Source organism: Nycticebus coucang, chromosome 11 (genome assembly GCF_027406575.1).
Source record: "Nycticebus coucang isolate mNycCou1 chromosome 11, mNycCou1.pri, whole genome shotgun sequence".
NCBI classification, from domain to species: Eukaryota; Metazoa; Chordata; class Mammalia; order Primates; family Lorisidae; genus Nycticebus; species Nycticebus coucang.
Window position 1 is genome coordinate 115,050,888 of NC_069790.1, and position 24,510 is coordinate 115,075,397.

At 36.5% G+C, this 24,510-nt stretch overlaps 1 protein-coding gene across 6 annotated transcripts in view; it reads right to left on the reverse strand.

Moving 5' to 3' along the window:
- Positions 1-24,510, reverse strand: part of TPK1 (thiamin pyrophosphokinase 1) — a 363,462-nt gene that overhangs the window by 79,385 nt on the left and 259,567 nt on the right. For all 6 annotated transcript variants that reach the window (XM_053609655.1, XM_053609651.1, XM_053609652.1 and 3 more), the window contains one exon: positions 22,117-22,228. In XM_053609655.1, the coding sequence (XP_053465630.1) occupies positions 22,117-22,228 (112 nt within the window). The remainder of the gene's footprint in view (positions 1-22,116; positions 22,229-24,510) is intronic.

A 24,510-nucleotide genomic window follows, 5' to 3' on the forward strand; every position in this document is an offset into this window, starting at 1 on the left:
CCACAATGAAAATTAAAAGATCTGATGAAAGCTGAGATAATTGAGTAATAATTTTGATAGATAACTTTAAAAACACCCTGTAGTCTACAATAGAGTATACTGATTCTTAGAACTTAAAATTTCTGGGCCACACAGTATCAAAGAGGTTGGATAATTCATACCAAGCATGCATTTTAGGCATGCTAAAGGTTCGTAAGTTTAAAAGGTTAGTGAGTTTCTAAGTTTTAAGACGTTTCTGCAAAATCATGTCACCTTCTCCAAAGCCCTCTTCCAACAGTGTAATCAGAAGCACTTTTCATTCCTCAGGGATCCATCTGTTCTCTGATAAACTTGCTATCCACTTTTCCAAATCATTGAGGCCAATGAGTACTTTGACTAGCATTTCCTAATAATCTAAGTAACTTAAAAAAAAAAATTACAAAGGCAAAAGATTCGGGGATTTGTTCTACTCAAAGGTATAAAGCACAACGTGAGGCATTATTAATACTTCTGAACACACACAACAAAAGAAATCATTCAGCACCATTTCAGCATATTCGCCACTCAGGAGATTCATGCATATTTAAATGAATTAATTTATTTTCTGCAATTTGCTTTTTAAGTGCCTGAGTGGCCATTTGTTGTTGCTTATTTCAGGATTCTGTACCCTTGTTCTCTGAGTCACCAACTTATAGCTTGAGTGCTCCAGGTGTATTTATGCTCCCAAAGTATTTTAAATTACCCATTAGGAAATCCAATTTCCTATTTATAAGACTCAAGTGATTTTCCACTTTTAACCTTTTCTTAATTAAGGATATAGGACTGGATTCACAGCTGAATTTTTGGTACATTTATTTATTGGCTATCTGACAGCCAATATTACAGAATGCCATAAATATCATAATCTCAGCAACTTAAGCCGGGCCACTCTTTGATTCTGTAGGGGTTGACATCTGTGTATCCATAAAAGTCATCAGCATAACAATACCCACTACTTACATTACTCTGTATCAAGCATTATACAAACCCTATCTCACTTGGTTCTTCAACACTCCTATGACGTAGTTGTTATTTTCTCTATCATTACTTCAACTTTAGAGACAAGAAAATGCAGGCTTGGAGAAATCAAATACCTAAGTAAGGAGCAGAACTGATATTTAAACCACCTCCCTCTTCTTTCCAAACTTCACACCAATCCACAATCTCAAGCATGCCATTGTGTTTTCACAGGAACAAAAATAATTAAGACTCAATTTCTGCTTTTAAAGAATTTTTGATCTAGTAAAGGAAAGAGGGCTAATGTAATTACTACACAAAGCGTTACAATTCAAGGCCACAAATGTCTTAAAGAGACACTCAAGAAATACTTTGAAGATATAGAGAAATGAAAGATCACATCTGGTTGGGGACATAAAAGAAATCTTCAAGAAGCAACCGTTGCTTTGAAGAAGATTATAAAACAAGGTGGGATTTGGAAAACTGTAGTTTTAGATTTCAGGATGTAAGATAAAGGCCTGTTCTAGAGCTCTGGTCATGAACTGTGGATGACTCTGCAAATAGTGAATCTAAGAATAGATTTGGTTTTATTAGGGATTGAAGTTCAAAGCTTCATGTCATATGCTGGTAAGCTCCACAGATATTACAAATTCCTAAACTGACGGAAAAACACATTTAGACACAGCAGAATTGGATCACAGTGATGCACTTTTGTTTTGAGGGATCTTTCAAAGTACATCTTAGTCATACTGTTAAACAGAAGGAAGATCTCCCTTGACAAAAATCTTTTTACTCATCTCAGGTACTGTATCTGATTCGATCCCAGGTGCTGCCTCTTCTAAGTCCTCCATGATTTTAGTCTGACTTAGTCTTCCAGCCATGCCACTGTAACCATCTCCATGTCAACCACCTGCTTGGGGAAAGTATACATTATTCCTAATTTTTCCTGGGGAAACTACACTCTTGCTGACCCAATTAGAACAGGAGGTTTACAAAGCCAAGCCTTAGGCTAACCCTTCTTCCCTGATAATTTGATTTTAATGTTTGCCATCTGACCCAATCCCATTAGGTATTTTCTAACTTATACCTTAGGACAGCGGTTCTCATCCTGTGGGTCGCAACCCACAGGAACTGTATTAAAGGGCTGCGGCATTAGGAAGGTTAAGAACCACTGTTTGAGGGCAAGCTCCCTAGATTTATACTGTCACTCTTGCCTGAAACCTCTTTGGGGTATCCCTTCATTCAGAAAGAATTTTCTCAGTCTTACTCAGTTCAGGAATGCGCTGAGTGTTCACGATGTACGTGTAACACCAAACGAGACACGCAGTGCCTCTGTTCTCTTTAACTTTTAGTGAGGGCAAGATAGAGACACAATGCTTTCTTAAGATGATTTTAAACAGTGAGAATTATAATGAAGAAAAGAAGACAAGGGTGCTGTGCTAAAGATGCTTTGTAGGGAGGGAAGGCACTGTGCAATTATAGACCTGATTATTGGCAACAGCCTCCCTGAAGAAGTAGCATCTAAGCTGAGACTCAAATAATACCAAGTTAGAGACCCACTGGCAAATGTGAAAAATGGTATTCTAGGCACAGGGAAAGGCCCATGGAGGAACTAAACAGTCAGGAACTAGAGTTAAAGTAGGGGAGAGGGTCCGTGGATGGGGAAGAGGGTGGAAGCAGGTCACAGAGGAGAACACAAGTCATTGGCAAGAGTGTGGCATTCTCAGTGTGAGGGACAGCTGTCAGGAGGGGGGGTCTGACCTTGTGAGGGACAGCCATCAGGAGGGGGTCTGACCTTGTGAGGGACGGCTGTCAGGAGGGGGGGGTCTGACCTTGTGAGGGACGGCCGTCAGGAGGGGGGGGTCTGACCTTGTGAGGGACGGCCCTCAGGAGGGGGTCTGACCTTGTGAGGGACAGACGTCAGGAAGAAGATAAGCATAAGGGTGAAGAAGATGGGGAGAAAGGAAGAATGAGTCCAAGGTCTTCAGTTTGCACGGTTGTGTAGATGGTGGTTACCGACAAGAGGAAAACAGAAAAAGATGGGGGGCGGGGGGGAATCAGGTGGTTATGGTGACATTAGGTCAGACAAAGTTCTTACACGTTCAGTCCACAAAGATTCACTCAACAACAACTCTGCCCTCGAGATTAAGTTAAAAACAAAGCAGATTAAGTTTCTCCAGTCTGGCGCAGCTTATATTCTGCAAATCCAGCTGCAAACGAAGAAGGTAGGGGTGGAGATACACATTTGAGAAGCAATGGCATTTTGATGTTTGTAAAGATAGAAGATCATTGAGGGAAGGTTGACAGATCAAAGAAGAAAGGGAGCTGGGACCAGATCAAGCAAAGAGGTCTATTTTCTTAGTAAGAAAGTGGTACAGGAAAAATTTATCTATGGACTTCTAGTTAATAAACTTGTCTTATATTTGTTTTTAAATCATTTGAAAATATTAACTGACGTGGCAAAATGACCTCTTCTCCGCCCCCGCCGAAGTTCCAGACTGTTAGGCACAAGCGCAGTGAAGTTGCTGTTGCACTGCGCTCATTTTCTTCCTCTATTCATACCTCCTTTATCAAAAATTTACTCATGGCTAACTATGAAATTTGAATCACAAAACGCTGAATAATTTGCAACTGCCATTACAGTTAACAGTAAACCAGTAACGGTGACTGAATCCATGAGTTACCAACAGAAGAAGGGGAAAGCACATAATTTCCATAACCCCGACCCCAACCCCACAGGTTTCTCTTCCATCCAAGGAAGCACACGGAACTGTCAGGGAGAGGTGCTATTTCAAGAGTGAACTTTCACCTGATTCAATGAGTTTTTTAAAACTCAGAGTCTTTAGTAGTTACTCCTGGTGGCAGATTGCTTGCGGCCTAATTTAGGGCTGACTGAGGCACAGCGTGGTGGTGGGAGCTGCTGCCCCAGGCCAGGCTTGCCCATAATCAGGGCCCCAATCCACTTCTGTTCACACTTCCCCACTAGAATTCTGCTATGGACAAAGGGGGAATTGAAGAATCTTCTATGTTCAACAATTAGTCCTTGTTGTGGTTCAAAGTTTTTACAAAAGCAACTTTGCTTAATCCACTCTTCTTGATAAGCATTTTAAACTTTCTAAACCCTAACTTAACCCAGGGTCTTACCCAGAGGTGCTGTGGTCTACTTCTTGGTAAAGACTCACACCAAGTCATTAGCACTCTCATCTAGAAGTGTCTGCACCTTAATATCTAATTGGGCATCTCTCTTTTCATTCTTCGCATCTAACTTCCAAGATGGAGATAAACACAGTCCCAGTTCTTCCCTGAATTTCACTCCCCAGTCTCTTCAGGAAGGCCACTTCCACACTTCTCCATCTCACCCCTATTCTTTCTACCTCTCCCTGGATCTTTGGAATTTCTTGCCCCCTTTTTCTCTTTCAACATTAAGTAGACTTCTTTTATTTTGCCATAAAGTCCTCGCTGATGATGAAACCTCCACACGTATCTCTTGCTATCACTGATAAACTTTAAAAAGCTTAATAAATTTCCCACCATTGCACTCTTAACGTTTAACTCTTTTCCGACCACCTTGAAGAATAGAAATCTGGCTCCTGTTCCTACTACATTACTACTTTTCTGCATTTTCAAGACCAATCAAAATATTTCTTTAGAGAAAATCCAAGATTTGTAATCTCTTTTGCATATGATCCAACGCATTAATCCCTCTTTAAATGTAACTTCTTCCCTGGCTAATCTATACAATCCTTTCCTACTGTTTCTAAATGTAACTATTTCCCAAGGTTAAGCATCTCCTTTCTTAGTTACTTTTTCTAGTTAATAAGAATGAGAAAGCAGGAAATTTGACAGAGAATCCTATTATGAACCAATGCCAATTAAACATCTAGTATGAAGGATTTTACTAAGTAGGATGAAGAGCGAAATCTAAAGGGCCCATAAACTAAAGGTGTATACAACCTAGTTAAGAAATAAACATACAAAGTTACTGGAACAAACACAAACCCATTTGTTTTTTTTTTTACATTTATGCAATACTGTTACAAATACCCTGTAGGGCACAGTAGAGTAAGCTGAACCAGGATTTTTCTGTTTTCTTTCTTTCCTTTCGCAAAGCTAATATTGTAAGTTTCCTGAATAAAGACATGATAATGAGAGAGCCAATTTCATTTGCCTTTGTTTTTATAATGATACCTGCCCTCAAATGAGAGTTCTGTACTCTTTTCAGCATCTAAAACAGGAATGAATCTAAATGAAATGCTTTAGACCTTGACTCATGCTTCAGAGCAGTAAGGAAATGAGCCAGAAAAAGGCATCTGGGGGAGCAGAGGATTCATTTAAAACTCCAAATCCCCAGTAAGGGGATGGTTTCCACAAATTCTTCCATTGATACCTAAGTATGACCCACTCTGGACAGATACCACACACACACACACACACACACACACACACACACACACACACACACACACACACGTGTGCATAAACATTGTCATACTCAAAAACCCTCTTTTGTAATAGTCCCATTTTGATCTCGTAACCTTAAACCATATTAACTTCTGGCAGGGTTTATAAGTACTTTCACCTTTAACATGGAACTTACCCTTCATTATTCTAATTGCTTTATAGGTTTATGATGAAGAACTCTTGCTTCAACATCTTTTACCACAGGGCAATTGTCTATGTCCCATTACACAGCAGGTAAAATGCACTTGCTAATTTAAAAAAAGTTGTTAATTACATAAAATATACTAGGCACTATTCTAGATGACTAGGAGGAAACAGATGACAAGCATGAAATGCCTGAGGCAAATGCATTCTAGTGAAGGGAATATGCATCAAAGAACGACAGACACTATTTATACGGAAGAGCTGCACAGCGTATTTAGGACTCAGAGGGGAGAGAAATTGCATTGAGTGAGGAAAGCTTCAGGAAGGATGTGACTTGAAACAGCCCTTGAAGATGAGTAAGATTTTAGCAGGGATAGGTGCCAAAGGGTCAACATATTCTGGGAACACCTGGGTGTGGGGTCATATATTATGGGGAAAATGGGACAAGTGTTGGACCTCGAATGCTTTTAATAGGCTCTCAGGAAGAGAGAACAAAATAGTACAACTCTACTGTTGAGAATAAAGAAAGACTAATGCTGGAGATGAAAAACATTTTGAGATCAGTTAGTTCAAAGTCACTCATTTTAAAGAAATGAAACTGAACAGTAGAAAGGTAGGTAAGAAATGAGCTCATATTTACATCATCAGTGCAACAGCGGAGACTCAGCGGAACAGGGCTGCCAGAGCCATCTCTGTCCTCAGTCACTTTGTCCTACAAGCACAGATGGGATTTTTCTTCCTGTTAGTAGGCACCTACCTCCAGGGGATGAGCTTTTTTTAATTTAATTCATACGGTAATTAGCATGTACCAGGAAAGGCAATAGGAAATAAAACTTCTTTATCCTTATTTATAGAAAATCAATCACCATTGGTGGGAAGTAAGTTAGTTGAAATGCCATTGTTTTTGATTTGTATTTTTCTGAATTGTATGTCGAATTTAAACTTTCAACTTGTTTCTCTCCCCTGGCAGACTTGCCACTTGTATACTGCACATAAATAATGCTTTAAATGGTTAGAAATAAAGATTTGCTATTAGTGTTAGGTGGTTAAAAACTATCTGGAAGTCTTTTTGCTTTGACAAATGTGCTTTTTTTCTTTCTAAGCACATTCTTTGCAACACACATGAACATGCGCATACAGAGAAGAAAACCGGATTTAGGGAGAGATAGTCGAGAGAGACAAGTTGTTAATTTGCAATTAAATGTGTCCAGAAAACAGATGAGTCGAAAAGGCTGATGTGATTCCCTAAAAGTGAAACGCTGCAATTACGTTGAGAAGACAGCCAGTGAGATGCTGGCGCTGGAGTGGCCGGGATATCTCAACACTACTAATGAATCATCATCAAAGTGATTTATTGACTGCAGCCAGAGCTTCAACTGTGTCTTGGTGTAAATGAGGAATAATAATAATTTCCCAGTCCTTGCCTGGCTGTGAGCTTCTGAAGAGTGAGAATCTTCAGGAGTAGATTATAAACTGCATTGACGCCATAGGACGTCTTCCTCCAGTGATCAAAGCCACTGTCACACAGTGGACTACTGCACAGAAAATCTGAGAGAAGGGTACACACAGTGCAACTTCAACCCTCACACAGCAGCCAGGCAAAAGTCCCCGATTCTCAGCCTATTGTTTTTTGTTTCTCATGGGAGTTTTCATTGCCCTCACTTAGGAACCTCGGGAGGACAGGGACGTCTCCTTACAAAATCAAGCTCCTAGCACTTATGAAAGGGACACATCCAACTCTCTGCAGCTTCCAAAGCCAGTTTTCAAACTAAAGGAAACATTAGGTTATCCGCCCCTACTTTTGTATATACTTAAATGTACCATTTAAATTCCAGAGTGAGAACTTGAACCCTATTGTCATCTTTTCTTCCACATTATTAACTGAAGTAAATAGTTGCATAATTTTTTGCTACATTTAAAGGAAAACTCAAGGTATAAATTAAATACAGAAAAGGGAAGTTTTATGTTTACAATAATCTCCAGAGACATATTTGTCAAGAGGTTTAAAGCACTATTTTTTTTTCTTCTTCAACTGTTTTATAATCTTCTCAAAGCCTGAGAGCTTTACTTTCTCTTGCTATTTTGATTCTACTTTTTATACAGAAAAAAAGAAAGTTCTGTGTAATTTTCTGATGCACTCCTTTAGGCTGAGAATTGATCAACTCTCTATGTAATATGTGCCTTGATTTTCGCTTGAAGTATAGCTATATATAATACAAATATTTACTGCACTACCAGCTTTATTTGGGACACAAAGATAAATTAAATATACATATATATTATTGTATATATATGTGTATATATACATATATGTGCATATATATGTGTATATATATAAATGTATGAACCCTCTGATGTAGATGCTTCTTTTTTTGCCTGGATATTAGACATTTTCCCAGTTTAAATGTAATGTTCTCAAAATACTGTCTCTATTTTCATAGTTTGGTTTAAGCTCCCCAGCCAATTAAATGGACTCCTTCAAACTGGAGTCCCAAAACCCCTTAAAGCTGAGTTATTGGTCGTGAGGAGAAGGGAAGTCAAACATGCCTAGTTATGCACTGTCCCCTTTAGAGTTATTCTTTGTAACAATAAGATGCAAAATCATTAACAAGCCTAAGGATATAAGGCAAAGGTTAAACCAGACTTGTAGGTCATCAGTTACTTAACAGATCACTTGCGTCTCAGTATATGTCCAGTGGCCTGTCTCTGATTAACAGACTTCCTCCCTTAACTTAAAACATTCCAAGCCTTTTTAACAATTACAAATCAAAGGATTTTTTTTTTTTTTTTTTGAGACAGAGTCTCAAGCTGTCACCCTGGGTTGAGTGCTGTGGCATCACAGCTCACAGCAACCTCCAACTCCTGGGCTTAAGCAATTCTCTTGCCTTAGCCTCCCAAGTAGCTGGGATTACAGGCACCCACCATAATGCCCAGCTATTTTTTGGTTGTAGTTGTCATTGTTTGGCAGGCCCGAGCTGGATTAGAACCCACCAGCTCTGGTGTATGTGGATGATGCCTTAGCCGCTTGAGCTACAGGCGCCAAACCAAATCAAAGGATCTTTAAACTCACCTATACTCTATAATAGCTGGTGAGTCCTCACCTTGAGATGTCCTGCCTTTTTAGGCTAAACCAATATACACCTTCTACATATTGATTTATCTGTTTACATGTTTACATGTTTACCCTTCTCCCTAAAATATAAAACCAAATGGTAACCCAACCAAAGGCCTCTTAGGCATGGGTCTCCAGGTCATGGTTGCACATACCCAGAATAAACCCCTTTAAATTACTTTTTTCCACTGACAGGCCTCCAAACAGCCTAGGGGACAAAGCGGAGGCTCACTGCGGAGAAGCCAGCGTGTACTTTAAACCTTCTGGGACCTTGCCGTCCTAGCTTTGTCATCATTGCTCTTTTTTATTTTTCTTTCTAGCATCTTTAGACCCTCAAAAACTCTGGTTTAACTATTTATTCACCTTCATGTAGGCCGAATGCATCTTTTTTCCCCCTTGAATCCTTGCCACAAATACCTTGAGAACCACGACGAGTGATAACATTTGGTTTACAGTCACCCCAGAAATCAGACACCACAGGGAGCCTAAGCTGCACATAAACTACACATCCTACAAGTCTACGTGAGTACTAGCTTATGCATTTGTGGTTCAGAGAATGGAAAGAGATATTGTGGGCGGCGCTTGCATGATTTTAATTGCTAAGGTGTTTAATCTCTATCTCCTTTGTCTTTGATTTTGCCCAGTTTTAAGGAAAATTCCACTTTCATTAAGCAAAAGGACTTTGAGATAGGCTATTTCACTACCAGTACGTCCAAAGCTATTAAAATTGGATATGTAAATGACCAGCAGTTAATCCATTTTATGTACATAGGAGACTGAGTTAGAAAATATAAACTTGGACAATTCATTTATTATCGTGTCTCTCAGTTTTCTCATCTATAAAATGGGATCAACAGGTTGATTAAGAACATGTAGAGGAAAGATAGGTGGGGGTACATGAGATCAAGTTATTCACAATACAAAGTCTTATTATTTGGACCGACTAGAAAATTATACCCAGTATATTTGTTCCCACAGTAAAAGTTTATATTCATCTGCAACCTTAGATTCTTTCTCTACAGTTCTATAACCATCCAAAGTTACAGCTTTCTTGTCCCACCATATTAACTGGATGGTTGAATGCACACAGCTCACATCTGAATCAGCACAAAAATGAAACCCGGAGGAGGGTCAATAGAAAAGGACTCTCGAGCTTACATTGAAGTCATTCTCATCAGTCAACCTGCCCACATAAATATGGGGAAATCAACTCACTGAAACAACTTGTGAGGCAAACCCAAGTTATAACAATGTTCCTGAATGCAGGTCAATGAAAAATTGGTCTGCACAGAAATTCCCACTTGTCATAGTCTCTACAAATGCAAGTTAATTGTTTTCATATTTAAATGCCCAGAATCAATCGTAACAAATGTGTATTATCAGGTTTTTGGGAGTTTTCTAAAAACAAAACAGGACAATGATGGCATATAGTAAATTATTGTTGGTTCCTGGTGCTCTCAGCAGAATAACAAAAGGGCAAGGACTCAGAAGAAGAAAAATTCATGTCTGGATCAGATCCTACAACATAGAGAATGGAATTGGAGCCAAGTTAATGAAATATGTATTTAATCTTAGTTTATAGTAGGCTGTGTGTCATTAGTCTTATATGTCTGAAAATGTAATATTTGCTTATAAATAGAATATTAGAAAATCCCTCAGAATGACATAATATAAAAAGTAATCTTGTTTTTCATTGTATTTTTCTCTCCAGAGAAATATTAATAGTATCTAATGCTTATCATATTTGCACCTCCCCAAACTCTGCCCTCTTCATAAAACTGAGGTCCTAGAGTTTTCCATTGATGCTAATTTGTGCAATCATTTCTCAACGCAAATTTTCAGTGGAAGTTTTGCGTTCTATAACCTCCCACTGACAAAATCTGTGTAGGTAATAAGAAAACTCACACTTGAATTATAACAAAGTACAGGTATAAGTATGTGAGGAGGGGAGGAATAAGAGCAGCAGTAGCCTCAGCAGTTCTCCAGGGGTTTAACAGTGTACGAAGTTGGACATTAAGTTCACAAACTCACCCCAGAAAAAGTGCTACACACCTCATTGCTGAATATCACTATAGTCACTTCACAGTACTCCCCTTAGAAAGCTATGCGTGGATGTCAGCACCTAGTCCACTCTTCAAAGCACTTTTTCTAGGATGAGTTCATGAACTTAATTATCAGATCTCATACTGACAATAGCTCTGATGGCCATTCTAGAAAAAGAGTTCCAAAAGTGCTTTGAAGGGTGGTCTAGGCGCTGGCATCAGAGCATAACTTATCAAGGGGAGTACTTTGAAGGTGACTGTAGTGATATTCAGCAATGAGGTATGCGACACTTTTCTAGGATGAATTCATGAACTTAATTGTCGGACCTGGTATGAGCACTCAGCGAAGTAACTGATGAATACTAGATTGATATGCAAACACCTGCAGAGTCCTCAGATTCTAACAATACATGGCTATAAAAGCTAGAAGAAAAAATTAAACTTTTAGCTTCTTTTTTTATTTTTTGCTATCTTAATCACTACAAAATTGCTGCCTGCTATTGGTGAAAAGTATCACTCTTCTCATAAAAGTACAACTTAAAAGGCTAAAAAGAGAGAAGAAAAGGATAGAAAAAAGAAAAGTCTAAGAAGAGACTAATTATAAGCCACAGCTGAATGCAGTGGTAGCTCTGGCCTTAGCAAGCCATCTAACTTCCTTCATGGTTCCTAAACATCACAACACAAACTTTGCTAAATTTACCATGACCTATTGAGAACAAAACCACATAATCCTCACTCCCTGTTATGGGCACCAAACAAATTGTGCCCACACAATACTTTCTGTTTTTGCTTTGTCTTAAAGCTTTACCACATGTTACCTGAGAGCAAGATGAATGACAGCAGTTGACAAAGAGAAGACAAACAGTCTTCATACATCAGTTTTCAAAGTAATTTTAAAGATTTGATGATATAATAATTGTATTCAACAAGTATTACTTTAGAGAATTACTAAGTTTATTGAAAACAAACCTGATGTGGTAGGCTGAATAACGTCCAGTAACAATGTCCTCATCGTACTCCCTGGAACCTGTCCATATGTTACTTACATGGCAAGAAGGACTTTACAGGAAAGATTAAATTAAAAAGAAATCTCAAGATTGTATTATCCTATATTATTTGGGTGGTCACAGTGTAGTCACAAGATCCGTAAAAGAGGGAAACAGAGGAGTCAGAGTCAGAGAAAAAAAGTGGTAAGGAAGTAGAGGTCAGGGAGAAAGGGAGAGAGAGATTTCATGCTGCTTTGCTGTTATCCTTGCAGACAAGGAAGGGATCTAGAGCCAAGAAATGTGGGCAGCCTTTAGAAGCTCACATGTAAGAAGAAAATTATCCCTTTGCAGCCTCCAGAATGAATGAAGATCTGCTAACACTTGTATTTTATAGTCTCATGAGACCTATTCTTGACTTTGACCTCTAGGCTGTAAAATAAGAAATTTGTGCTATTTTAGGCCACTACATTTGCGTAACGAAACACACCTAAACATGAAGGATGAATCTAGACTCAAAGTAAAGGGATGAAAAACAGTATTTCAAGCAAATGGAAACCAGAAGAAAGGAGGGGTTATAGTCTTATTTTCAGATACAAGTGGATTTAAAGGAATTAAAAAAAGACAAAGATGAACACTTCGTTGTGGTTGAGGGAACAATATAACAAGAAGACATTTCAAACCTAAATATTTATGTACCCAACTTAAATGCTCCCAGATTTATAAAACAGACACCTTAACTAGTCTGAGCAATTTGATATCCTATAGCACCATAATAGTAGGGAACTTTAACACTCCTCTTGCAGAGCTGGACAGATCTTCTAAATCAAAATTAAACAAAGATACAAGGGACTTAAATGTGACCCTAGAACAAATGTGCTTAATAGACATATACAGAACATTCCATTCCAAAGCTAAAGAATACATAAATTCTTCTTGTGGGCCCATGGAACATTCCCAAAATAGATCATATTCTGGACGCAAATCAAACCTCAACAAAATCCAAAGAATTGAAATTGTACCATTTATCTTCTCAGACAACAAGGCAATAAAGGTGGAACTCAATTCCAATAAAAATTTTCATTCCACAAAAAGGCATGGAAACTAAACAACCTTATGCTTAATGACAGGTGAAGGAAAAGATAAAAAAGGAAATCATTAACTTCCTTGATCATAACAACAATGAAGATATGAGTTACCAAAACCTATGGGACACTGCAAAAGCAGTCTTAGGAGGAAAATTTATTGCATTAGATGCCTACATCTGAAAAACAGAAGGAAAGCACATCAATGATCTAATGATTCTTTTCTAAGAACAGAAATGGAAGAGAAATCCAACTCAAAATCTAGTAGAAGAAAAAAATAACCAAAATTAAATCAGAAATAAATGAAATCTAAAATAAAAGGATCATTCAGAAAATTCATGAAACAAAAACATTGTTTTTAGAAGAGATAAATAAAAATGATAAACCTAAACCTTTGGCCGGATTAACTAGAAACAGAAAAGCAAAATTTCTAATACTTCAATCAGAAATATAACAACAAATAGCACAAAAATACGAGAGATTATCTCTGACTACTACAAGAAACTCTATGCCCAGAAATTTGACAATGTGGAGGAAAGGGACCAATACCTAGAATCCACTCTCTCCCTTTAATTAAAAAAGATAACCCAATTTAAAAATGGCCAAAAGATCTCCATGTAATGTATACAATGCCCAATAAGTACCTAAAAAGATGCTCCACATCATTAATCATCAGGGAAATTTAAATGAAAACCCAATGAGGTACCACTTAGTATACACAAGAATAGCTAAAATCAAAAAGTCAGATAAAAATAAGTGCTGACAAGGACATGGTGAAATTGGAAACCTCATACACTGTTGGTAAGAATATAAGATGAGACTGTCCCTTTAGAAAACAGTCTGAAAATTCTTCAACGATTAAACATAAAGTTGCAATATGACCCAGAAACTCTACTAGTAGGTATTTACTATTTAACCAGAAGAAAAGAAAACCTGTCTATAGAGATATTTATATATGAATGTTTATAGCAGTATTACTTATAATAGGGCAAGGGTAGAAACAATTTAAATGTCCTTTAATTGACAAACAGATAAAATATGGTACAATCATACAGGAGAATATTATTCAGCCACAAAAAGGAATGAAATACCGATAAATTTCTGTAGCACTGATGACCCTTTAAAATTTTATGCTAAGTAAAAGAATTCAGTCATAAAAATTCATAAATTACATGATCCATTCATATGAAAGCAAAGAATAGCAAATCTATAGAAATGGAATGCAGACAAGTAGTTGCTTAGGGCTGGATGAGAAGGGCATGAAAAGAGAGTGGGACTGGGGGTGGGAGGATGGGAGGGTAACAGCTAGAGCGTGTGGTTTCCTTTTGAGGTGATAAATATGGGCTAAATTCGATAGGTGATGGCTGTGCATATCTGTTAATGTACTAGGTACCATTGAACTGTACATGTTACATAAATGCACTGAATGTTATGAGAATTATATTTCAATAAATATTTTTAAAAAATAGATGTAATTTCCTTCTAAGTTTACTAGTACTAGAATCAACTATTGCCTTCTAGAAGACCATATTGGTCTGATTCCTTTTGCTTAACTTGGTTCAAAGTCATGACCATGACCTTTTTACACATGGAGAGCATAGCATAGCTCTCTGTAAGACCTTTTCCCAGTGCACAAATATGGAAAGTGACTTCATCAGATCTTTGTTTCCAGGGCTGCCTCTGCCTGACTTCATGTAACTAGAAGGTTAGTAATATTTGGTAATAACACAATATACATTTTTTAAAAGACTGCCACAGCTTGTTATCCTTAAAATATCATATATAATTACAATTAGGTTTGTTAAATATTTTTTTAAAAAGTTAAATTATGACTCATGGCATATATAGGGAACGCATCAAATAATGAATTAGAAAACAAGTAAGGAAAAACCTGGTGCAATTAGACTACAAAGAACAGACACCCACATACAATTAGCAATGATGACATGGGCGTGCAAAAGAATGGGAAACTGGCCAGTTTGACAAGGTTCTAATCCACTACATTTTTACAGAATGTCATTTTTTACAAAAATCCATCTGACTATGTGAATAAGAATCATTTATACTATGATCAGCCTTTAACCAGTTAACTTATAACTATGGAGTTGCAAAATAATCAAAAACAATGAAAAGATGACATGTATTATAGAATAAGATAATCCTGGAAGGGTCTGTTAAAGTAAGCCTACCAATCCATTTTAGAAGACATCCAGAAATCTTTTTGTCCATTTTAAAGAACTTTACAGGTTTTTATTAGAAATTGAAGAGTGGTATGTCTGTGCATATAGTTTGATAATTAAGTTTCTGTGCAATTTGATTTACCAAATTTCATTAGTTCTAACATGTGTATTTTCCTTACATGTCTACGTTTAGTATTTTTTCTTAGTGTACATAAAATAATAAGGCATCTTACAATCAACGGCATCTTAGAGGTCATAAAATGCAATCATTTCACCAACTTGCAAACCTGAAAAAATGGTTTTGGGGGTGTGAAACCTCAGCTAACATCTTTCTTGGGGAAGACAGAAATGAAAAAATGCTACCCTTTTTTATCAACTTTAATCTCTAAAGCATTTATTTTATAAAAATGTTAACAATATTTTAAATTCAATTCAAGGAGACATTGATTACAGAAGACTTAAGATACAAAATGTATTGTCCTTGAATCAGGCAAAAAATACTGATGTCACAGATTCAGGGTACCATTTTTTAAGCACTGGACTGGAAAATCCATAATTAAAATAATAACAAAGACATCTAAAAATATGGAACTCTCACACATTAGTAGGAGTAGCTCATAGGAGGTCCTAATGTACATGGGAATAGCTACACCTGCCTGGTGGCAACTTTGTTTTGTTTCTGATTTTGTGAGTTACAATGGAGAGGGAATAAAGAACATTTCTCACAGAAAGTGCATTATTAGCAAGTGTAATTTTATTGATGTAAGAACTGTTCCCTTGTTAGATTGGCGCTTAAAATTTCTGATAGAGAATTCCTACAGAAAGCTATGGTACCCTTACACACTTACATTTTTTTTCATAGAGATGAAAAATCTTTTCAAACTGTTTTCTCATTTTTTTCTTTCAAAACTCTTTCACTTAGGTTAAGAGAGCTGAGTTTCCAAGAAATTATTTCCTTCTGTCATTCATTTCTATATTTCCTTGAAAACCACAAAAGACAGAACAATGAATACGTAATTTCAATTTCAATATGAGTGTTGTAAGTATAAGAGGCCTGGGCAAATGGAATGCAACTTCATTTAATATTTTCCACAGGCAAAAGTGTAGAAAAGTTAAGAGTTCTATTCCTCAGCATTTTATTTTTCTTGCAAACTACTATTTAGGGCTATTACCTCTTTTTTTGTATCACCTTTGCCTTCCCATCTACAGTTACTTTCCTCCTGTCTTTTTTTCCCCAAGTTCATGTCAGTGAATCTTCTTAACATCAACTTCTTTTATTTGGAGAGTCTTTGATTTACTGATTAAAAACAAGAATAAACAGTACTTAAGACTTAATTTTAGATTTTTAGTGCATTAATTAGCTTTTCTTAAGAAGATAGACTGATAGCCAACAAACACATGAAAAAAGACTCCGTGGCCATAATCATCAGGGAAATTCAAATTAAAACCACTGTGGCAGTAAGGCATTCTAAATATCCCTAAATTCTCCTGATCCCAGAACTCCTAGGTGCAATGCATAAAATATCACCATGTCCTCTAACTAGCATGACAACCTCACAAGAGCATAAATTTTACTGTGGTCAAAAAATTAAGAAGTAGCTACAAAAGAAGGAAACCAACAACCACACAGACCACATTGGCTTGTTTCTTTAGCCAAGATGCCTTCCATTCAGATAAACATGGGTCAAGAATCAAAGGCTTCTAGGAGATGAGAGCTGTGTCCTACACATTATAAATTTTCTTCATAAATTCAGGGTTACATCTTTAACAGAGGTGTAGACTTGTATCTCCGTCTATTAGGATTTATATAATAAACTACCATAAGCTAGTGGCTTACAAACAACAGAAATTTATTTCTCATGGTTCTGGAGATTGGGAATTACATGATGAAGTACCGGAACATCTGGTGTTAGGTGAGGACCCGTTTCCTGGTTCAAGGATGGTGCCTTCTCACTAAGTCCTTCCATGGTGGAAGAAGCAAGGGGTCTCTCTCAAGCCTCTTTTATAAGGATACTCAGCCATTCATGAGAGCTCATGCCCTAATAACCTCCCAATGGTCTGGGCAAGGACTTCTTGAGTAATACCCTCAAAGCACAGCAACCTCAATAACATTGAACAAATGGGATTGTATCAAGATAAAATGCTTCTGCACAGCAAAGGAACAAGTAATAAAGTGAAGAGACAACCCACAGAATGGGAGAAAATATTTGCAAACTACTCATACAGTAAGGGATTAAAAACTGGAATATATAAGGAGCTCCAACAACTCATTGGGAAAAATTAAATAATCCGATAAAAAATGGGCAAAAGATCTGAATAGATATTTCTCACAAGAAGACATACGGCCAGCAGACAAATGAAAATATGTGCAACAGCATTAGTCATCAGAGAAATGCAAACCAAAACCACAATGAGCTATCATCTCACCCCAGTTAAAATGGCTTTAAACAAATGCTGGCAAGAATGTAGAGAAAGGGAAAACCCTCACATACTGCTGGTAGGGATATAAATTAGCACAACCAATATGGAGAACAATATGGAGGTTCCTCAGAAAACTAAATATAGAACTCCCATATGAGCCAGCAAATTGCACTGCTGGGTGTATATCCGAAAGAAAAAAACCAGCATACAGAAAAGATACTGCACTTGTATGTTTTCTGGAATATTCACAGTTTTGTTTGGAATCAAACTCAGTCCTATCAATGGATGAATGGATTTTACAAATGTGGTCCATATATACTATGGAATATTATTCACTCATAACGATGAATGAAATCCTGCCATTTACAACAATAAGGATGGAACTGGAGAACATTATATTATGCAAAATAAGCCAAGCACAGAAGGATATATTTCACATGTTCTTCCTCATATTAGGAGCTAAAATTAAAACAATTGATATTATGGAGATGGAGAGTAGAGTGATGGTTACTAGGAGCTGGGAAGGATAGCAGAGAGGGGAGGGAATAAAGTAGGGATGGTTAATGTGTGCAAAAATACAGTGAGAATGAATAAGTTCCATAATTTGATAGCACAACAGCATGACTATAGTCAACAATAAGTTACTGTAGACATTAAATTAAAATAAGTGAAAAAGTGGAATTGAGACGGACTTTACCTAACAATTGCAATCAGTGTAACCTGGCTTATTGTACCCTCAATGAATCCCCAACAATAAAAAAAAAAAAAAAAAAAAAAAGAAATGACAAATGCTTGAGGTGATACCTCAATTACCCTGATTTGATTACTACACATTGTATGCCTCTGAGGCAAAGGCTAAAGAATTCACAGAAACCTTGTCCTATAAATGCTTACCTGTGTACTTTGTTATAACAAACAAAATGGGCTTTTTTAAAAGCTACCATTTCAGTCATTCATAATTGAAAGTAATTCTATTTATTATAGACTAAAGAAGAAAGAAAATTTGATTACTGACAAAAATATGATTGGCTATAAAAACCAAGTGACTCTATAATCACACTTTTAGAGATAAATGTTCAGCAATATGTTAAATCCAATTGCATTTCCAAATACTATTAATGAATTCAGAAAATGTAATTTTTAGAAAGGTATAACTTATTCTAGGAATATAAAATACAAGTTTTCTGGAAATATTATCACAGATCTACAGGATGTTTATGGAGAAAATTTTAAAATTATTTAAAGGAATTAAAAAGTTTAAGTAAATACATAGACAAACTAAATTTACATGTGGGAAATATAATTTGATGTAGAAATTTTCTTTTCCAATTTTTCTATTCTCTCCAAATTAATTTACATATTAAGTGTAATTTCAGCAAAAATTATGACTAAATTGTATGTGAGCTATTTCTGGAGTTACTCCCAAAATTTATGAAGAACAGCACAAAGCTAGGAATAGCCATGACAATTCTAAGAAATAATTTTGGAGGACCCAATTGACCATATTATAATATTAATTATAAAGCTAAGGTATTTAGGGAAGGGTGGCTTCCGTATAGGAAGGAGTATGTAAGCCCAGGGAATAGCACAGAAATCCAAGAAACAGACCCCTGCGTATGGAAACCTGGGGCACACTGCAGATCACTGAAGGCAGGGCAATGAATGGGCTAGGCATTTGTTTCTTAATTCTTAAAAAATGATCCCTCTCTCATATCATACTCAAAAGTCAACTTCAGGTGAAAGAAAAGACCTAAAAATGAAATTTAAATTGGAATGAAAATGTTTTTATCACTATAAGCAGTAGAAAGATGATGAAAAACACAAAAATTACAAATCTTATAAATTTTGACTATATTTAACTCAGTAACTTCTTTTCACATATAAATACCATACACACATTGAAAGAATAGCCAGGAAAAAGATAGACTCTGAAGAACTTCTCAGTTTTAACTGTTCAATGGAAATACAGGCAAAATAAAGTAGCAGTCCAAGGAAGAAACTAGTATGGCTAGTCACTACAAAAAGATGCTTGTCCTCACCAGCAGAGACCACAAAGAAATACCATTTACAATCACCAGGCAAAAGTGATTACGTCTGACAATACCAAGAATTGGTGATGAGGAGCGGGGGACCTCCTGTGTGCTCCGAGGCTTAGGGCACTTGGGAAAGCTACCGTGCAGAGCATCTGGCATGTCTTGTAAAGGGGAGATCTGATTCTCTATGATACAGTTATTTTACTACCAAGTGCATATAGGTCAGGACGCTTGTACAAGACAAGTCAAAGAATGTCCATGGCATATTGCAATGAAATAAGACACTGTAAATAACTGAAGGTAGTTTCATTAATATCTGAAAAGTTTCACTTCAGTTGATGGGTACAGGTGTATCATTCATGTTTTTTTTTTTTTTTTAAAAAGCAGACTGTGAGGCGAGATATTGAAGATTGACAATGGATAAGCCAGACTACTTTTGGAACGTCTGGCATCACATCTTGGAGTGGGTGTGGACTATAAGAGATAGAGTCCGGGGGCCACCTGAGGGGGACTGTGACAGGATTCCTCACAAGGACTTCCTTCCTCTGACCTCTAGCTAAGATACTGCATATTCTTTCTCCTTCTCCAAGGCCAGCCTTGTCCCATCACTTGTAGCCACGGCTGACAAAATATCATCAACCTCAGAGCTCTGCTTTTGCAGACAACAGTATTGGGCCCTTTCTGTGAATGAAATCTCCACACTTCACTTCAAGTGAATGTGGTATTAGTCACATTTATTTGTATTACTTCTTAATGAAGCAACATTACTCATTAGTTAGAAGAGTAATCAGTACCTTTCCCACAGATAACAGAAGAAACACTTTGTGTTTCAACTCTTTTGCTTTCCGTATTCTGTGAAGTTGCTCTTTATTTTGGTAAAGTTACAGAGAAAAAATAATTATTTCCAAGATCAAAGCAATCTGTGTCTATATATAAATGACAGAATATTGCAGAATATTAGATTAAAAAGTTGTCACAGGTAGAAAGGTTAAGAGCTCTACCCTTACCATGCCAAAGAGAAAACCTTTCATGCAGAAGGTGTGCATAATACTGTGGCAAATAGTGGGACCATATTATATTCTACCAAACTCCGAAGAATACAGTCTAATTTATGACTGTTTCCCAGAACCCTCAGATAAAGGAAGCTGGGCCACTGCCCGTGCTGCCAACCTTCCACATTACTTTGCTTGGTGTTCTTTCTGTCTTGGTGCCAGCCCCGAAAAGTGTGGTCACTAGAAGGTCCAGGAGAAGTTCACCACTGTCTAGATTGGGCATAATGAGTCCTCTAAAAAGTAAATCAGTTGTTTTAGGCTGGAACATTTTCCAAAAAGGTTCTAAGGGGAGCTCATGTCAGTTTCAGCTAAACAGCTTCAAAGCCTGTCACATATTTCTATGCACGAGAAGAGATCTGTTCTCACCAACCTTTCAAATTCTGTTGAGCTCTCTAGACATTTGTTGCAAAATAGCTCTAGTTTTTCCTAATTGTTTTGGCAATTAGGAAATACTTTAGAAAAAGTCTTTTTAAAAAATATCTTTTATTTCAAAATATTTATTTCTTGGGAAAATACATATTTCCTTGTAGGAACCTAAGAGTTTCACATGTTTACAAAACATGACATGGTTCCATATTTTACTTGTACAAGCTTAGAGGTATTAGTCAATACTGTCAGGGGACGATCCCTTTGACATTCAATCAGAGCTCTTTGATTAAATTACTGCTATTCTTAGAAATATTAGAGTTGATTCACTTTATAAATGCCTACGGGTTTCTTTTGGAATCAGCATTTATTTCATGAACAGAACACCTTTCTTTTTGTTCTTTTCTAATCAGAAAGTTTGAGTATTACTAGGACCTGATATAGTTCGTAAGTACGGGGAAACATTTTAAAATTTATTAAGAGCAGCTAATCTTATATCATCTCAGGGATTTGAGAACTTTCTCTTTTAGTTAAAATAGCTAGTTCTCTAGAGAAGTAAAATAGGTTTTTCAAATATACAAAATCATGAAGAAGGTGGGACTAATAATTCTTAGATATGACACCAACTGTATAATCCATAGGAAAAAAATGGACTTCATTAAAATTAACCAATTTAGTTAATTAAATTTCACAAAATGAAAAGATTTTCAAGTCACATGATAAAACAGTTGTACCTATATATATAAAGAACTTTTATAACTGAACATAAATAGAATAAACCAATTAAAATATCGGCAAAAGATCTGAGTAGACATTTGTCCAAGGACAATATATAAATGTTCCATAAGCACAAGAAAAGATGCTCAACATCATTAGTCATTAGGGAAATGCTAATAAAAACATAACAACATAATGAAATACCACCACCTTCATGCCCTCTAAGATGGCTATAAGCAAAATCCCCACAAAAATAAAAAACAAAACAAAACACAACCAAATAATAGCAAGTATTGGTGAGATTGTGGAGAAACTGGGAAACTGGAACACTTATATTACTGATGGGAAAGTAAAATGGTACAGGCACTTTGGAAAACTGGTGATTCCCTGATAAGTTATAATTAAGAGTTACCACATGATCTAGCCATTCCATTTCTAGGCATATACCAAAAAGATATTTTATTTTAAAAAAAGGGAAACGAAATGAAATGATCAGAACAAAAAGAAAAAGAGAAAACCTCCCTGAGTGGAAGGGTGTTACTTACTGAGGTTCCACTTCAGGCCTGTTGTTGTAACCTGATTGCAAGGCCGCCCAACGGGAATAAGGCCACACCAATCCCCTTCCATTCCAGTGTCTACATACAATCTGTGCTTTCCCTGGAGGAGAGAAGATATGATAGGCAAGAAGGGGAAGGAAAAATAAGGGATGTTAATGTGCATTAAAGATCTAACAGTATGTATCAAGACATTCACGTGATTTACCATCCTTAATCCTAACAAAAAACTTTATGTAGGATGTCTTAACCCTAACAATAATTGTAAAATGTAGCTTATTGTTAATTATTCATTTTATATATGAGAAAATTCAAGCTTGTGGAGATTAACCCAAGACCACATAGACAACAAAGATTCCTACCTACACCTACCAATTCAAATGACGGCACTTATCCTACATACTTAGTATATAGATTATATCTTAACAAATGGTCTTTATTAAATGCTTGTTCATATGTAGATATAACACTGCTTCCTAAGTAAAATCTCTGCTTAACTCCCTAAGAAAAGATTCTTCAATTTATGTCATATAGTCAAAGAAAACAAACATGTATACATGTTAAGTTTTACTCTCCAAGGAAAGGATGGCTGTTAGAAAATCCACTGATTTGAAAGACATAACATTAAGCTTGCTATATAATCATTGCCTTCATCGTTACTTTAAGAATCAAAAGACTAAAATTTTCAGTCTGAGAATAAATCAGTTGTGAACTGGAGAAGTAACAGATAGGTCTAACTTAGTCTACAATCAATTAAATTTTTTCCTCCTGTTTCAAAAAGGTGTTTAGCTATATGTGAATGGTCTTTGTATTTATAAATATGCAAATGTAGCTTTTACATATGCTTAAAGAGAACAGTATGATGCTTTATTACTATATCTTCAAGTCCATGTGACATCTTTAAAAATGAACAACTGTATAAACAGTATAGAATTTTTGTTCATTCTCCAGATTTCCTAGTTCATGATATATGCCGGTATCTAAGTGATTTGACACAGGCAGGCCTGACACTAACTAGCAGCACGTGAACTAATCATTTACTGCCATCTACTCGCATGAATCACTGCACAGGCTCCTGTTCTGTCCTCTGTTCTGAACTGAGATAACTCTTTGAAGTCAAAAGCAGTTCTCTATAGTAAAGAAAGAACAAAAATAAATCCTAGTTTGCTTTTCCAATTGTGGCAATTTTAACATATCTAACACCCTTAATAAGGTTGCTTGGCAACCTTAAAAATGTAGCTTGGCACGTCTTGCTTCAAATCATACTTGTGATCATGTTGGAGACAAGCACCATCATGGTATCGCTTTCCCTACACTGTAAGGCCAGCAGAGCACAATACATGCAAACAGTTACCTACAAAGGGGTAAGAAATCACTGTCCCTAATTTTGTATTACTTCTCCTCTTTGCAAATGACCATGATGTAACTAAGAAAAAAAAAGGATTAAAGTTCGTCCTAGATTTTTGCCTTTGAAAAATACCAAACATAGAACCATCTGAATTTTGTTTACATTTCTAAATCCTTAAACCCAATAACTATGTCAAGTTTTGTGTTAAAATATCTTACTGTGGATCAGATGAGACAACATAGCAAATTAAGAAGATCATTCACAAAGCACTGTGCACAGAAAGAGCATACACACATTCGACTTACTGTAAAAGATTCAAGGAACAGGTGCCAAAGCTAGTTTACGAAGTAGACAACCGTTCATCAAATTGTGATTAGCGTTGAACCTATTCCTGTGGCAGGCTGCAGCTACAGTAACCAGCCCACTGTCAGGAGCAGGAGGAAGGGAACGTTGCTCCACGCAGATTCAACGCAAACCTGACCTCTCCCTAGTAGCTCATCTTTTGTTAGTTTGTCTAGGCATTTTAAAAATTTATAAACAAACACTGCAGGAAATTAAATAGGCTGCAGAAAAGAAAGTGAAAGAAGCAGACAGAAGACTCCACCTTATATTTACCAAGAGAAAGGGTTACTTCCACACGAAGACAGACTTTTGTGCTGGTTTATTTTCACACTGTGACTAGTCGCATGATTGAAAGTAGCCACAAAAGAAATGGTCTCTTTAGTGAACTTGTAGTTGTAAAACCTCCAAGCTGGAAGATGTGTATATTTTATCTGACTTTGCTCCACAAATGTAGAATTCAAAATACAAGTGCATTGTATTAATTTAAGTGAATTAATGTATCTGTGTATGTGTGTGTGTGTATATACACATATATATATATTTCCTTTTGAAAATTGCATTAAAATCTCAGGTATAGATAGCTTTCTGAGTTACAATTCATGGTATAATATTTTCTAAAGTGTTTTTCATAGATCACTGCTTCCATTGTCAAACTAATATTGAAAAATTGCTTTGTTGATTCTCCTCGTTTTTTT